We start from the raw sequence: 16,362 nt of genomic DNA, 5'->3' as shown, positions 1-16,362 counted from the left end.
AGAGACTTGCTCGAAATGGTATATAAGCACTTCTGTACTTGACATCCGACATCAAGTTTTGGCTAAGTTCAACTATTTGCAGAAGGAAACTTTCTTGTTTGGGCATGAAAAAACGATGTGCCTCGTCACCTTTCGTTTTAGTTGTTGCAGAAATTGCCTCTTCTGTAAAAACAAACGCTGCATAAAAACGAAAAAAATTTAATGCTTGAATACTTCATTTGTCACTTCAACCATTTTACTTCCTCTTTGAATCGTTGTGGTGCTGGATTGGCCATATTCAGTAATTAACGTTTGCATTTCGTTTGTATTTATTTTAGGGTTTAAATGTCCCATTTTCAAAAGGTTTTGCAACCTAAATTGGAATCATTACTAATATTACAAAACAATATCTCATACATATCTACCATGCATAAAGTTAGCTTAGTCTTGAAGATCAAGTGCATGGAATATTCAATTAATTTCTAATTTGAGTAAACGCAAGGTTTGAAGATACGTGTGCATAATTACTCAAGTTGGTTAATAAAAGACCCTTGCTTGGGAATTGACATAGAGCTTACTCAATTAATATTGCAAAGGTGTGGTTAAGGATTAGACGTTTTTCATGGTATAAATTGTGACCAAATTCCACCTCTTTTATCAATCCTTTGCTCTTTTCTTCTTACCATCCAACAAAGTTCAGTTAATCAAACTTGCAACTGCCAATTTTATTTACCATGAAGTTTAACTTTGCCTCAGTCACATTATTTTTCACTGCTGCTGTTTCCACAGTTTCTGCTTTGCCTGCTGCTTCAGCTCCATTGGAATTGACTCCAAGAGAATTTGACATTGCCAACAATGCCCTTTACAACTTGGAACACTACAACACCAAAAGATCCATTTTGACTGAAGCTGATCTCTCTAAAAGAGAGTCACAAATTGTCACCCAAATTTTGACAATTGTTAAGGACACAAACTTGGCTCCAGGTGTCATACAATACTTCATTTCTGATCCATTATTATCGGAGGTTGCTAAATCGGTCATTGTCACTGCGATCCAAAACGGTTGGATTAACTTGACTACATTGTTGAAATCATTGAATGACTCCGGGTTAGCTATTGATGTCATCCAAGACCTTATCAACGATTGTGCCTTCTACGCTCAGATTTTCAAAATGGTGGGCCAGCAAATCCTGGGTTTGCCAAGTGTTGTTGGTGCTTCTGTGGGTATTAATGCTGAGGCTGTCTCTTCTGCTATTGACAAAAGAGACAATGTTGCGATTTACGCTAGAGACACTCAAGAGATTCTTACTTCATTGATGGAATCATTAAAGAACTCTGGATTGGCTAACCAAGTTGTTGAAGCTTTGGTTATTGATGACGACTTCTACACTTTTGGTGCCGACTTAGTCTCGACATTGTTCTCAAAGGGAGCTATTACGCTCGATCAATTGCTTGAGGCTTTAGTCCAATCAGGTTTGCTTCCACCCCTTCTCAATGCCTTTTTGAACGTTGAAACCATCCAAAAAATAGTTATCAATGCATTGGGTGCTGCTTTTGGTACTTGCAAAAACTCACCAAAAACATCATCGATTGTAACTAAACCAACTGGTGGTCCAGCCCCTACAATTACTACTGGAAGTGCCGACCTTGCTTCAATTCTTTCCACTTTAACCACTGAAACCGCCGTTGAAGATATTGACAGTGCCTCAGTCCTTAGCCCTACCTCAGGCATTACAACAACTACTGAAAGTGCTGAAATAAGCTCAGTTCCAAGTATCAGTTTGACTACTACAGCCACAACCGATAAGGCGAATATTAGCACAATTCCTAGTACCACTTTGAGTACCGTAACTACCACCAATCCACCAAAGAAATGCAGAAAGAAAAAGAGATCAGTTTAGGGATTACCATTCTCTAGCTGATAATTACTTTGCTCCCGTTTTAGCCGCCTTTTAGTTGTGGGATTTTCCTTTTGCATGAAAGTGAGAATTCGCAAAGAAAGAGCTAATGTTGGTGATATTGGTTCATCTGGTGTTACTGTCCAACTGTTTATGGCGGTGCAAAATTTTATTCCTTAGTTCGTTATAGTTGTTTAATATTTTATCAATACCATTCTCTAAACCTTCTTAATTTGACAAAGTTGTAAAGAACACTCTATGCTATATGCACCGCTGTGATGTGAATCAGCCGACCCCGGATTGTCCACAAAGACGGATGTGCGAGTGCTTTATTTCCGAGGATTTATTACGACCGAGATTTCGAGTCTTGCACGACTCTTTATACATACTATCCCTTGGGTTACTAAACGATGGTTTGTTGCCGATGACAACGACTAGTTTGAAGCCAACAAGTTAGGTTTTGCAATTGAGTAGTAACTAGTTGCACCATTGTTTTTCTTTGTTTGTCTATAGAAATTATCATAATAGGAGAGTTTCAACGAAGACACTAAAGTAGAATGTTGAATAATACGAACTATTTTGGACAATTTTCAAGCCAATTTGATGAAACTTGCAATACAATAAATTAATTGTACAACGGAGACTAAACACTCGAGAGGAACCTATAGCACAAGTTAACCCTTCTACGAGTATTCACTCTGCCTGGAAATTTTGCAACTTTGTAGAAATAGCTATTCTAAAAATTGAGCACGTGATCATGGTGTTTTTGCATCTTGCGCACCTTTAAATACCCTGTTTAATAAAATTACTATAAGAGATGTGAACATGAGACAAAGGGAGAAATGGTCTATTTAAAAGCATTGATAGAATCGTTACTACCGGTTTAATTCTAGACTTGCGTCTTACTGTACGATGGATTGTACGAGAAGCTATTATGTTTCATCTAAATATGAGACTTGTTTTCCATATGCGCTAAACTAGACCTCTAGAAAACAAAGCTTTAGCGAAGTTTGGAGATTCCATTATTTATGCATATAACCTCTCCTTTCAATATAGAGTTAAACTCATAAACTAAAAAGGATATTTTGCAGGTGTTCTGTATTGCGTTTTCCCCACAGTCGGTGGTAGTGCACTTGGGGTAAATTGTTTTTTGGTTTTTTGGGTCGTCTTTCCCTAATTGAGTACACATTTTTTAATTATACACAAATCGCCTTACAATGTTCCAAGGAAAAGAAAATAGAAAAAATAGACAAACAAAAACTAGCCGGAATTTCCACCAGCCGATGTTTTCCTAAAACAGTATACAAACTCTTTGATGATTTACCAAAAATTAAAAACACAATAGGGTTTAACTTTTGTTCCTCCTTTTTTAAATTCATTGCATTGACGTTCACTATTGTGTAATAAAGCGTAGCATAAACTTATATGTAACTAGGGAGAATAGCTTTGCTTATGGTTACTCAAACGTCAAGGACAGCAGGCACTTCATGTAAGATCGAATCATATTTGGTACCAGTGTCGACTTATGCAAAGATCTAGTGGGCACTTCTAGTTAGTAGAGTATGACTCTATAGTAGTCTGCAAACGATTAAATTACGATTCTACATTTTGCATATTTAATGTTTTGTGTAAGTTAACTTAGTTAAGAAATGAAAGAAATTTCCCAAAAGGGTAATGAAAGTTAAATAAATAATTTTATTTTATTTTTTTTTTTTTCTTACTTCGTACCACACTACTATTAGTTTTTGCAACTGTGTTTGGGTTATGAAGATGCTGCGAAATAAAACCTTAAGCTCCTACAATACACTTCCAAAGGAGAATGGGTACTTTGTGGCTACTTCTTAAAATAGATCTTCATTGTAATCTTCTATTATTTTCTACTTTGGGAAAACTTAAATCTCTAGCAAAATATGTCAAAGAACTTGGGTATGTTGTACAATTTTACAAATTACCACTAGATACATATTTACTCAAGTTGGTTAATTGAGAAATACAAAGGGTGAGGATGAGGAGGAGGAGGAGGAGGAGGACAATCACAAAGGGTTCAACCAACAAAGGGATTACTGGAGACGATCAATTGACTCTTTCTTCATTTTTTGAAATATAAATTGTGGTGAATTTCCATCTACTCAAACTTTGATTTATCTTCCTCCTTCTTTTTCCTTTTTCTTTCTTCCTTTTACCAACAAGAGTCACTAGTCAAATCTTCCTATATATATACATACACTCACCTGATCCATTCGCGATGAAGTTTAACTTTGCCTCAGTTACATTATTTTTCACTGCTGCTGTTTCCACAGTTTCTGCTTTGCCTGCTGCTTCAGCTCCATTGGAATTGACTCCAAGAGAATTTGACATTGCCAACAATGCCCTTTACAACTTGGAACACTACAACACCAAAAGATCCATTTTGACTGAAGCTGATGTTGTCAAGAGAGAATCACAAATCGTCACTGATATCTTGGCAATTGTTAAGGACACAAACTTGGCTCCAGGTGTCATTGAATACCTTATCTCCGACCCAACTTTGTCAAACATCACCATTAATGTCGTTGTTTCTGCTATCAAGAACGGTTGGATTAACTTGGACACCTTGTTGAAATCATTGAACGACTCTGGATTGGCTGTTGATGTTATCCAAGACCTTATCAACGATTGTGCCTTCTACGCTCAAATCTTCAAATTGGTTGGGCAATGGCTCGAAAACTTGCCAAACATTATTGCTAACTTGTTGGGTCTTAACGCTGCTGCCGTTTCTTCTGCTGTTGACAAGAGACAAATTGCCCCAATGGGAGTTGAATACACTGCCCCAGTTTACGCTAGAGACACTCAAGACATTCTTACTTCATTGATGGAATCATTAAAGAACTCTGGATTGGCTAACCAAGTTGTTGAAGCTTTGGTTGTTGATGATGACTTCTACACTTTTGGTGGTGAATTGATTTCTCGTTTGTTCTCATCTGGTGCCATCACTATTGGTCAATTGATTGATGCTTTGGTCGACTCTGGTTTGATCCCATCACTTATCAAAGCTTTCTTGAACATTGATACCCTTAAATCCGTTGTTGTTAATGCTTTGGCTGCTGCTTTTGGTAACTGTAAAGACACTACATCCACCTCGTCAATTGCCACTACCCCAACTGGTGGAGCTGCTCCAACTATCACTACTGGTTCTGCTGATCTTAGTTCACTTCTCAGTGGTACTTCATTCAGCACAGTCACTACCACCAGCTCCCCAAGCAAATGTAAAAAGAAGAGATCAACTTAAAGGAGATTGCTTAATTGGTGAATCAAATCTAGCTGCTTAAAAAATAATCTTTCTTTTCCTTCTTTCTTTCGTGGAATTTTCCTTTTAAAAAAGTGTTGTATTCGCGAACAAAGGCAACAAATGTTTTTGGTGTTATTATTGGTTAGGTGTCGTCACATGAAGAAGGACAAACGTTTTACTGCAGGTCAGAGTAATAGAAGGTCATAATAAGAGGATCAAAGATTGGAGATTGAATTTACAACCACTCCCCCCATCTTTGTATTTTGTTGATTTTTGCTGACCCCCCTGTCCAATAATAAAGATACATAATTGATGTTGTTTTCACTCGTTGGTGCTGGCTCTTTTTTTTTATTTTACATTACCATTTTTTAAAATTTTATACGTTATTTAATATTTCAAACAATACCAAAAATATATCAACATTTTGTTATTTTACTTTTACTTTGCCGAGTTTGGTTCTAACAGTAGAATAACTCTTTTGCTCTAACTCCGGTTAATGAACATTGCAGAGAAAAAAAAAATCTTGCAAATTCCAACCAAAGTGTAAACAAAAGAAAAAAAAAAAGAACAACAAAAACTTTACGCGTAGACAGAAGCCATAGCGCTGTTTGACTAAATACTACTACAATTACTTGCCATGCCAGGGTATGTATCACTCTTCACAGGGAATATATGTAATTGAACCAAAACACTAACAGATTTATAGTGAGACTATTACAATACAGGCAGGTCAATGCGGGAACCAAGTTGGGCTACAATACTGGCAACAATTGGCTCTGGAACACGGAATAAATCGAGATGGAACTCCCACACCTTATCCTCAAGACCAATCACTAAATGCTACTGATTCATCCCCACAACCTTCCCTGCAAGGATCGGCACTGCCCCAAGAGTCCAAACGACTACATCGAGATGATCATCCTGAGTTGTTTTTCACATTATCGGACTCAAATACATACACTCCCCGTTCAATACTCATTGATCTCGAGCCATCAGTTGTTACCAAAGCATTAAACACATTGCCTATGCTCAACCCACGGAATATTCATGTCAGCGAACTGGGTAATGGAGCGGCCAATAACTGGTCGAATGGCTACAAATATGGGTCGGAGCACATTGAGAGCATATTGAATATAATGGACAGGGAAGTTGATAAATGCGACAATTTGTCCCAGTTTCAATTGTTTCACAGTGTAGCTGGTGGTACAGGACTGGGATGTGGGTCAAAGATATTGGAAATTTTGCAGGATAGATATACAAGTAAGAAAATCATAACCACCAACTCGATATTCCCATCGAATGAAAAGACGAGTGATGTTGTTGTCCAGCCTTACAATAGTTTATTGACATTGAAGCGATTGATCGAGTTTAGTAATGCGACATTTGTGTTTCACAATGACGCATTGAATAACATTGAGAATGCAGTTTTTAACCAAGGAGGATTGGAAGAGCGTAACATAGGCTTGCCAAGTTCGTTTCAAGTCACAAATAAACTTATTGCCTTTGTGAGTGCGTCAGTGAGTAACCCCTTACGGTTCCCTGGCTATATGTACAGCTCAATTGAGTCAATTGTCTCGAGCTTGGTTCCAACTCCCGACTTGAAATTTCTTACAACTTCCGTAGCGCCCTTTAGCACTCAGTCACATCACAACTACATAAATGAGTACGACATGTTTTTGGAATTATCGGATGACAGATACAAAACCAATAAGTGCATCACTCCAACGTCGTCTAACTCAGCATCTGAAATAGCCTATATCAGTTTAATCAACTATTTGATCAGTACATCTAACCTAGATCGAAAGGAAATACGAAAGGGAATTTTAAAAGTTCAAGCACGTACTAATTTTGTTCCCTGGACTTCGAGGTCAGTAGGAGTAGTACACGGTAAGAAATCACCATATGCGAGTGGCAGCAATCTCGAAGGAATACAGATTTCCAATAACACCTCCATAATCGATGTGTTTAACAAGATACTTAGACAGTATGATTTATTGGTGAAAAGAAAGGCGTACTTGAACACGTATACCGAAGACAACTCTGCCGAGGAGATGGGCCGCGTGGTTGACATGTTTAGCGAGTGTAAGGAGTCAGTTGTGAGAGTGATTGACGAGTACAGTGCATGCAAGAGCATCAACTACTTAGAGGATGACGATATAGAAATGGATATCTAAAATGTGATAGTTAATGAAACGATTTTGTAACAGTATGAGAGAGGTTTACTTGTGAAGTTTGGAGATTGTTTGACACTGTAGTGGAACTATTTCCGTTTTTGAGTAGTTGGAGCGGAAAAACCACCGATAAAAAATAAAAAAAGCGCGACCGAGATAAAGTGTGGATTGTTGCACAAAACTGGTCAAAAATAGGTATGGCTCATATCCCCCAAAAAATCTACAATTACTAATCTGCCACTAGAATTTCATCATTGTTCAGATTGGGGTTTTCATATATATAAAGGGGCCAACTTCTAAGTTGATTAAGAAAACATCAAATATCATCAGTAAAACACAATCACATCATGTCAGACGTGACCCAATTCATTTCCAAGAGGGCTCAATCAAGGACGTCAAGTCATTTCGCAAATGTGCCATCAGATAAACCACCAGCTGGATTTAAACCACACCCCAAACCCTTGTTGTTATCGTACGGTACTCCAAATGATGGCTTTTTCCCAATTGACTCCATTGATGTGAACTTGGTCAACTTCCCCTTCGAGCACCAGTCAAAAGGAGGCCATCTTAATGGTTCAGCTTCGGAACCAAAGGCTAACGGACATGCAAAGGAGGAAAATTCCAACAGCATTCATATTGCCAGACACACTAAAACTCCCAATCTGCTCGACTTATCAAGAGGTTTACAGTACGGCCCTGTCCCCGGTCTTGACCCCTTGTTGGAATTCACCAAGGAGTTTATTGCCAAAACGCATAAACCAGCGTACGACGACTGGACCCTGATTTTATCTACTGGTGCTAGTGACGGGTTGAACAAGGCATGTGATGCAATCTTGGATCCTGGTGATGTTGTCCTTGTTGAGGAATTCACATTTAGTCCATTTCTCAGATTTGTAAACAACGTTGGTGGGGTGTCTGTGCCAATTAAAATCGACTTGTCCAGTGATTCCAATGGTCTTGATTTAGACTATTTGCAAAACTTGTTGGACAATTGGCTGAAGGAGTATCCTAATTTGCCAAAACCAAAAGCATTGTACACTATATCCACGGGCCAGAATCCAACTGGGTTTACTCAAACGATTGAATTTCGTCGCAAAATTTACAAATTGGCAGAAGAGCACAACTTTGTTATTATTGAGGACGACCCATATGGCTATTTGACTTTACCCAAGTATGACGCATCTCGATTTTCAAGCAACAACAAAGTAGATCCTGCAGAATTGAAGAACAATTTAACTATCGAGGACTATTTGTTTAACCATTTGACCCCTTCATATTTGGAACTAGACACTACTGGCCGTGTCATTAGAGTCGAAACTTTTTCCAAATTATTTGCCCCTGGTTTACGTCTCGGATTTGTCATTGCCCACGCCAAGGTCATTGACGTTATCAAAAACTATGCCGAAGTTGCAAATAGGGGTGCATCAGGCTTGGCACAAACAGTAGTGAACAACGTGATTAGAGAGCATTGGGGAGGTTTAGATGGATGGTTGAATTGGATATTGAAAATGAGAGCAACTTATTCCCATAGAAAGGACCTTTTGTTGCATTCAATTTATCAATCAGACGCTTTCAAAAAGGGGTTAGTCGACGTTATAGATCCCAAGGCGGGAATGTTTGTTACTTTTAAGGTCAAGTTTTTGGATCCAGCTCAAGGGAAAATTGCAGCCGATGAGGTAATCCCAACGATGAAGCAGTTATTGTGGAAAATTATCAGTCATGGGGTGTTGGTTGTCCCTGGGTACAACATGACAGTTGATCAAAAATTCAGCTTGGAAAGAAGCAATTTCTTTAGGTTGTGCTATGCTCCGCTCAACAATGATGATGATATTATAGAGAGTGGAAAGAGGTTGACTGATGCTGTTTTGGAGTTCCATGACAAGGGAAACAAGTTTTGATATTGTTTAGATTATCTAATCGTACGCTTTTATCTATAGAGCCAAATTATTGTAGTTGTTTATTTAAAGAAGTAGGTTTAGAGCAGTGTCGTCACGATTACGATGTAAAGCAATGCCAGTTAGGTATAGTCTGTACTATGGAATTGGTAGCATACAATCCCTGTAAAAAAACAGCAGAACAAAACGCAATAAACGTCAAGGACAATAAAGTACCAGTTTTTCCCTTCCTAATCAACTAGACCCCTCAGAGGAAGAACACGTACTAGTGGTATACACTCCTGTTAGTCTAAATTCACTTATATTGAAACAGGACATCAATCTACCCCAATGTCATTCAATTTTTCAAACTTGACCAAAGACATCAGATCTTTTGGTGATCGAATCAGCACCGAGTTCAACAAGGAGGTAGTACCATTGGCCCAAAGAACATCGAGATTGGTACAAGAAAGAATTGGTAAAATCAACCAAGATGACATATCGCAATTGCCCTCAGAATACATTGACTTGGCTAACAAGTGTAACAACATTGAACTGTTGTACAAGAATGTGTTGAAGGTTACCTCCAACTACGAAAACGAATCGTATGATTATCCCACCAATTTACAAGAATCATTCTCCGAGTTCAGTAACAATGTCACCACCAGGTTTAGTAACTTGAGTAAAGCAACTACCACTGCCGAGGCGCAAGCAGCTTTGATTAATGCCGGAAGCGACGAATCAAAACCTCCTAAAACGTTGTACCACGCATTAAGCAGAGCCACCGATGCTAGTGTGTTAACTAAAGAGACTGATTCCAACTCAGATGCGAGCGATCCTTTGATTAAAGGTTTGGACTTGTACTCTTCAAACTTGAACAAGATTGCGAACGCAAGATTGGGACAAGACCAATTGATCAAACTGAAATTCAACAAACCATTGACCACGACATTGCGTTCATTGATATCCCAATCCAACAAGATTCAAAAGAAGGTTGAGGAGAAGAGGATTGATTATGATTTGAGTAGATATAATTTGACCAATTGTACAAACCCGGCAAAAGAATCGAAATTGAGGGTTGATATGGAAAATGCCGAGGATGACTTTGCCAATACAGTTGAAGATGCAATCAACATCATGCAGAATGTGATTGAGAATGCCAAGCCCTTGCAAGAATTTTTGGAACTCATCAAGGCCCAGTTGGCTTACCACAAGTTGGCCAGTGAACTCTTGGGTGGAATGGTTGGGGACTACGAGGGATTGATTGAACAACAACAAAAGTTGAACGAAGGCGCAAAGGATAAGAATGAAAGAGAAGGAGGCGATTTTGATATTTAAAGATGTAATGGTGAATTGATTTAAGTCTTTGTGAATGTACTTCTCTTTGATTGTCTATATACATATTAGCTTACGCAAACTTTAATGCCTCTAACCTTATATCAACAGCAGACGCACCATTCTCTGAACCTTCGTAAACGTAATTCCCCTCCAATAATTTAGCATGTATTGATTGCAAGGCCCTTAGAGTATCCTTCTCATTAATGACTGCACTTATATTTATCTCATTAGCCCCCTGACTAATCATTTCAATATTGATTTTCTCGTCAGCCAATACTTTAAACATATTTCCAGCAATGCCAATGAAGTTTACCATCTGCTTGCCGACAAGGGAGACAATGGTCATCTTTCTCGTCACGTCAACAGTTCCCATCTTGCTCAATTCAGCCAATGCGTGTTTCAATTGGTGTTCTTGGTCGGCTTGAACTGAAAGGGCCATGGACACGTGCACTTCCGAAGTTGAGATCAAATCAACCACCAATTTATACTTGTCCAAGGTTGTGAAAAGATGGGCAAGGAACCCATGACTCAAAGTCTTTTTGTTGGAATGAACATTGACTACAACAATATCTTGCTTGGCGGTGATTGCCGTTGCTGATCTTCTCTTGTGTGTGGTGATATAACTAACAGGTAATGTTTCATATGCAGCAGGTGGATGAGGTGGGGTCTCTTCACCGCGTCTTGCAATATTGTCAGGGTAGATGATTGTGCCGTTACCACGAGGATTGATGACATTTTTGATTCTAATGGGGATTTTGGCCTTTATAACTTGTTCCATGGTAAATGGATGTATGACTTCACTTCCATAGTAGGTTAATTCAGCGGCTTCTTCCGGAGTTACACTATCTAATAGTCTAGCGGTGGGCACTTTTCTTGGATCGGCAGTGAATATTCCGTCGACTTCTTTCCATATTTGCAACTCCTCCGCCTGAAGTCCTACTGCAGCCAAAGCCGCACACAAGTCGGTGTAACCTCTTCCGACCCCATTAAGTAATCCACCTGGTACAATACCAAAGTAACCAGTAATCACAGGAATGACGTCTTCCTCTCCCTCTGTCGCTTGGTTTATCCTGGAACCAATTTCCCTTGCCATGAATTTATAGAATTCATCATTGAACCCATCAGTGAAATCATAACTCAATGGGATCAAGTCGGACAAATCTATATATACAGCTTTCAATCCATGGTCCTTCATTAATGCAGTCATGAAAATGCACGATAATTTTTCTCCAATTGACATCACCGAATCCAAAGATCTGGGACTAATCTCTCCAATAATTTGACATGCATGAAGCAACTCACGTCCGTGTTTTACCTCGGCCTTAATGTCTGCAACCAATTGTGATCTAACTGCTTCCAGCTCAACTAAGCTCCCACAGTTTTCAATGTGGTCTTTTTCTATAATATCTAGGAGAGCACCAAAATCCTCATTATCAGCGGCCAATTCAGCCAGTCTGATTAACCTAGATGTTGTACCTTCGCTCTTTGTCTTTGATGATCTTGCCGAGCATACCACAGCAACTTGATTCAGATTGACAAAGTCCTTAACAATGTTATCTACTATTTCACTGGCAAATTTACCCACCGAAGTACCACCGAATTTTTGAACCACCCAACCTTTAGGCAATAACTTACTGATTGAGGAGCCAGTGGGAGTAGTAGGAGAATTTGACTTGAAGTCTAGTACTGAATTGTATGATCTTGATGACGGTGATCTGGACATGTTAAACAAAGTTGGAGCCTTTATATGAAGTGTTTTATGAAATTCTTTTCTATTAAAAATGTTGGCAAGGAGACCAGATGTAGCTTAACTCAAAGGGATAACTGATTATACAAAGGGAATCCATTCTGACTCAATTGACAGTGAAAAAAAAAATCTATATATAAATTGGTTTATTCTGAAATTAAAAATGAGTCAATTTAATCACGTGCATTTGTGTGAGTTAATCAAATTTCTTTTTTACATTTTTTTCTTTTGTGGTTTTCCACTTTTTGCATGAGACGGTAGCGCAGGTTGCTTCAGAGAAAAGTAGTCCGATGTATTTCTAGGCCCGCTCCAAAAGTTTATCAGATGATCTTTAATTTATATAGATAAATTTTTTATTCTTTTTTCACCATCGTTAGAATCTTTGCAATCACCATCACACAACCCTATCCTGGCAAACCACTAATAATGACTCCATCAAAGAGAACTCAAGAAGCTACCCCTGACGACGCATCCCCCAAACGACTCAATGCTCAATTTACCAAAGAAGATATTAAACATTTCTTCAATGGTCAAATTTGGCAGCCAGAGTTTCAAAATGAAATTCAACACCAAGTGAGTGAGAGCTCGCCATATAAATGGGGAACAATCAAAAGTCTTATAGATGATACTTTGTTGCGCCAGGTCAGAAAAGAGGTGTTGTCTGAAATAGCATTCACAAAGAAAGAAACTGACATTTATAAAGTGTATCAGCTGGGAGATCTTGCTAACTTATCGGGTCTAGATTGGAACGATTTGTCAAGATTACCATCCTTGTACAAGTTGCGTGCAGCAATATACTCGCAAGAGTTTAGAGACGTGATTTCTAAAATTACGGGGTGCGGTAAGTTGAGTGGGATCAAGACTGATATGTCAATCAACACATACACCAGAGGCTGCCACTTGTTGACCCACGATGATGTTATTGGAAGTCGAAGGGTTAGTTTTATTTTGTATATGCCTGACCCAGATAAAGTGTGGAAACCACAATATGGAGGTGCCTTGAGACTATTTCCTGCCGTTGTACCCAATGTTCCACATACTGATTTTGAGTGCAAACTAGTTCCTCAGTTTAATCAAATAGCGTTCTTTACAGTGCAACCAGGATTGAGTTTCCACGATGTTGAAGAAGTCCGCGAAGACAAGCACAGGTTGTCTATCCAAGGGTGGTTCCATATTCCACAGCCCGGAGAGGATGGGTTTGTTGAAGGTGAGCAAGCAAGGACAGAAGCAATGTCTACATTACAACAACTTCAAAGTAAGGAGTTGCAGGAATTTGATTTCCCAAAGAGTATTAGAAATGAGATAAATGCTCTAGAGTTGAAAAATATTGAATCCAAAGACGAATTGAGTCAACAAGATTACGATTACTTGAAATCTTTCATCAATCCAGTTTATCTCAACACTACCTACATTCAAACATTGAGCGCCTTTTTCCTCGATGAATCGTATGTTGAATTAAAAGACATTTTAAACGACGATTATGCGTCTTCATTAAAAGAGTTACTCAGAGATGTCGAAATCAACATCACAACACCCCAAAACTCTTCGGAGGTACATCATCCGTGGAAAATAGCGGTACCTCCGCACAAACAGCGATACATGTACATCGATGGGACATCTCATCACGGGCTAACCAAAGAGGAGATCAAATTTATCAACGAAGTTGGACCTCAAGAACAACCAAACTTTACACTTCTCAGTAAAGCAAATGGACTAAAGTCAGCCGACTCCAAAATAATTCAAATCTGTGAATTGCTTAAATCTGTCGCATTCAAGAAATGGCTAAGAGTTATTACTGGCTTGATACCCACCACTGAACAAATTTTGGCTCGTAGGTTTAGACCGGGACAAGACTTTATTTTAGCAACCACAACTGATTCTGAAATTGCCAGAAATGTAAACGAAGAAAATGTATTACTTGAGGCTACAATGAACCTAACTCCAACTGCTGCAAGCGATTCAAAGATAAACAGCTGGGAATCAGGTGAATTTGGTGGATACGAATTGTGTATGGCGCAAGCTACAAAAGATGATGAAGAAGAAGACGATCCAGCTATTTATCGATCGAGCAAGGACTCTGAAGAGGATAGTGTGCTATACACAAGCCAATGTAAGTGGAACACATTAACATTGATGGTCCGAGACCCATCTGTTTTAAAGTTTGTAAAGTACGTCAGTATCAATGCAAAGGGGTCTAGATGGGATATCAGCTGTCAATGGAATGTCAAAAGTGAAGAAGAAGAAGAAGAAGAAGAAAAAGAAAAAGAAGAAGAGAAATAATCTTGAAGTTTACTTTAAAAATATTAATTTCATTGATATAATACAAAATCTGTTACAAATTTACTCGTCGTCGCTGTCTTCGTAGGTTGGAATATCCTCTAGTTGATCTTGAGACTGTAGTGGCTGCAGTTCCGCTTTCGTGGAATCTAGCCTGGCTCTCTTTGCTGGGGGTTCATCATGTGTTGTGTGATTGTGATTGTGATCGTGGTTGTGTTGTTGTTGGTGGTGTTGATGTTGTTGTTGTTGATTATGGTGATGGGATGGTGCTGGCCCGCCATTTGAATGTCTGCGTCTACGTTCCTGTTCTCTGTGTTTCCACGCCAGCGCAATCTTCCTGCAACTATCAACAACTTCTTTTTCCTTTACCCCGTCCTTGATACTTAGCAAGATTTTCTCAACAACGCTAATGTGATTGCCTGTATTCTTGTCATTTCTGAATCGTAACATTTCCCAGTAACCCTTTTTCTTTAGTGACTGACGACATTCCGCAATACGGCCCTGTAGCGGCTCCTCTAGAGCCTTTAAACGTTCCCAATCCTCATCGGATAAGTCCAACCGAGTGAAATCTGTATGCACGTTTGAACCTTGCCATACACGCAACTTTATCAACTCAGGCTTCGAATCATAATCGGTGTAAGTAGACGATGGATCTCTTTCATCCATATCAGGGTCTTGGAACAGATTAAACACAAACTCAAGCTGAAAATCAACAGTGTTTTCCTCTGCAGGCTTCCACTTTAGTAACGTCAGATCCGTGCCAAATACATATGGAGTTTCTGCACAGGTATAAATCAAGCCATCGGACGAATGAAACAACTGGTCCATCTTACTCAAAACGTCATCTGCATGATAGGACGTCAACATAGACTTGAACCCCACTTTGAAAGGAAATTCAGGTGAATTGATAACCTCAGGGTGCATGATTTTGAAGTGATCAAACGGTTTCATGACGTTCTCTGTTATATACCCCAACCGTTTTGGCAATTGTCGGTCGATTATGCATTTCCCATTCACTGCCAATGCGTCGAAAATACAGTATCGAAGTACAGGTTCACTCACATTCTTATTCTCCAAGACCAATTCGCCATCTAAAAGTGTACCATGATGATAAGTCCTGTTTTCTGGTGTTTCTTTGACGGAAAGTGGGAAATGGATATTGGGGATATAGTAGTAATCATTGGAACGAGTTATCAAAAACACACCTTCTCCCTTTTCTGGGTCATTCACTATAAATAAAAGACACCTCAATCCATCTGATTTTTCACATACAAAGTAGTCTTTTTGCATTAAGGTTTCTTCTAAATGCCTTCGTTCAAATGAGACTGGTTGTGAGCCGGGAAATGATGTGCTCCGTCTTCCCAAAAGCTCAGCAACCATAAGACGTAGTTCCTGAGCATCTTCATCGTCAAGTTTATCTCCTGGTATTACAGGTATGTCCCGTTCCTCAAGCTGAATCATGGAAGTGTAATGGGCTCTGCTGGTGATGGGGGTTTGTTTTGACCCTTGAACGCTAAATTAATTTTTTTTTTTGTTCTCTTTTTTTTTTTTCTCTTTCTTGACATTCGTTTAAAGGATGGAAGGCTTCATGATATAGGTAAGCTAGAGGAAGGTGGTGCAGAGACTAGTAGTGGTTCCGCAAAACGATTGAGCTAGTAAATTTATCTGAATATGCTGACAGAGTAGTAAACATGCAGTTTAGTTGTATCCTGGGCCGTACCTGCTTTCACTTGGAAGGAATTAACTTTTCCTGTGTTGTAGCTAACTACTACAATGGTGTAACAGTAATTTCTAACGGGCGCAATTCCTC

The 16,362-nt window shown here is 39.0% G+C and overlaps 8 protein-coding genes across 8 annotated transcripts; 6 read left to right on the top strand and 2 right to left on the bottom strand. All coding sequences in view use genetic code 12, as the record gives it.

Annotated features, from left to right (window-relative positions):
- Window positions 1-713: 713 nt before the first annotated feature.
- CANMA_003468 (uncharacterized protein) lies at window positions 714-1,880 on the top strand (the record flags this gene model as incomplete). The annotated part of the gene is made up of 1 exon (XM_051815648.1): window positions 714-1,880. One exon carries the CDS (start codon window positions 714-716, stop codon window positions 1,878-1,880), a length of 1,167 nt encoding a protein of 388 aa, XP_051670928.1.
- A 2,242-nt stretch (window positions 1,881-4,122) lies between these two features.
- CANMA_003467 (uncharacterized protein) lies at window positions 4,123-5,145 on the top strand (the record flags this gene model as incomplete). The annotated part of the gene is made up of 1 exon (XM_051815647.1): window positions 4,123-5,145. The coding sequence occupies one exon, from the start codon at window positions 4,123-4,125 to the stop codon at window positions 5,143-5,145; it is 1,023 nt and encodes a 340-aa protein (XP_051670927.1).
- A 637-nt stretch (window positions 5,146-5,782) lies between these two features.
- On the top strand, window positions 5,783-7,319 carry TUB4 (gamma-tubulin; the record flags this gene model as incomplete). The annotated part of the gene is made up of 2 exons (XM_051815646.1): window positions 5,783-5,790; window positions 5,852-7,319. The coding sequence occupies 2 exons, from the start codon at window positions 5,783-5,785 to the stop codon at window positions 7,317-7,319; spliced, it is 1,476 nt and encodes a 491-aa protein (XP_051670926.1).
- A 344-nt stretch (window positions 7,320-7,663) lies between these two features.
- Window positions 7,664-9,214, top strand: ARO9 (aromatic-amino-acid:2-oxoglutarate transaminase; the record flags this gene model as incomplete). The annotated part of the gene is made up of 1 exon (XM_051815645.1): window positions 7,664-9,214. One exon carries the CDS (start codon window positions 7,664-7,666, stop codon window positions 9,212-9,214), a length of 1,551 nt encoding a protein of 516 aa, XP_051670925.1.
- A 327-nt stretch (window positions 9,215-9,541) lies between these two features.
- Window positions 9,542-10,528, top strand: GVP36 (Gvp36p; the record flags this gene model as incomplete). The annotated part of the gene is made up of 1 exon (XM_051815643.1): window positions 9,542-10,528. The coding sequence occupies one exon, from the start codon at window positions 9,542-9,544 to the stop codon at window positions 10,526-10,528; it is 987 nt and encodes a 328-aa protein (XP_051670924.1).
- A 70-nt stretch (window positions 10,529-10,598) lies between these two features.
- HOM3 (aspartate kinase) lies at window positions 10,599-12,251 on the bottom strand (the record flags this gene model as incomplete). Its single annotated transcript, XM_051815642.1, has 1 exon — window positions 10,599-12,251. One exon carries the CDS (start codon window positions 12,249-12,251, stop codon window positions 10,599-10,601), a length of 1,653 nt encoding a protein of 550 aa, XP_051670923.1.
- Window positions 12,252-12,701: 450 nt separating this feature from the next.
- On the top strand, window positions 12,702-14,555 carry OFD1 (oxidative DNA demethylase; the record flags this gene model as incomplete). The annotated part of the gene is made up of 1 exon (XM_051815641.1): window positions 12,702-14,555. One exon carries the CDS (start codon window positions 12,702-12,704, stop codon window positions 14,553-14,555), a length of 1,854 nt encoding a protein of 617 aa, XP_051670922.1.
- Window positions 14,556-14,615: 60 nt separating this feature from the next.
- On the bottom strand, window positions 14,616-16,013 carry CGT1 (mRNA guanylyltransferase; the record flags this gene model as incomplete). The annotated part of the gene is made up of 1 exon (XM_051815640.1): window positions 14,616-16,013. One exon carries the CDS (start codon window positions 16,011-16,013, stop codon window positions 14,616-14,618), a length of 1,398 nt encoding a protein of 465 aa, XP_051670921.1.
- Window positions 16,014-16,362: the final 349 nt, after the last annotated feature.

The sequence above is a fragment of the Candida margitis genome, assembly GCF_024628925.1.
Source record: "Candida margitis strain CBS 14175 chromosome Unknown scaffold32, whole genome shotgun sequence".
Classification (NCBI taxonomy): Eukaryota; Fungi; Ascomycota; class Pichiomycetes; order Serinales; family Debaryomycetaceae; genus Lodderomyces; species Lodderomyces margitis.
This window is presented reverse-complemented; position numbering and strand designations above follow the sequence as displayed.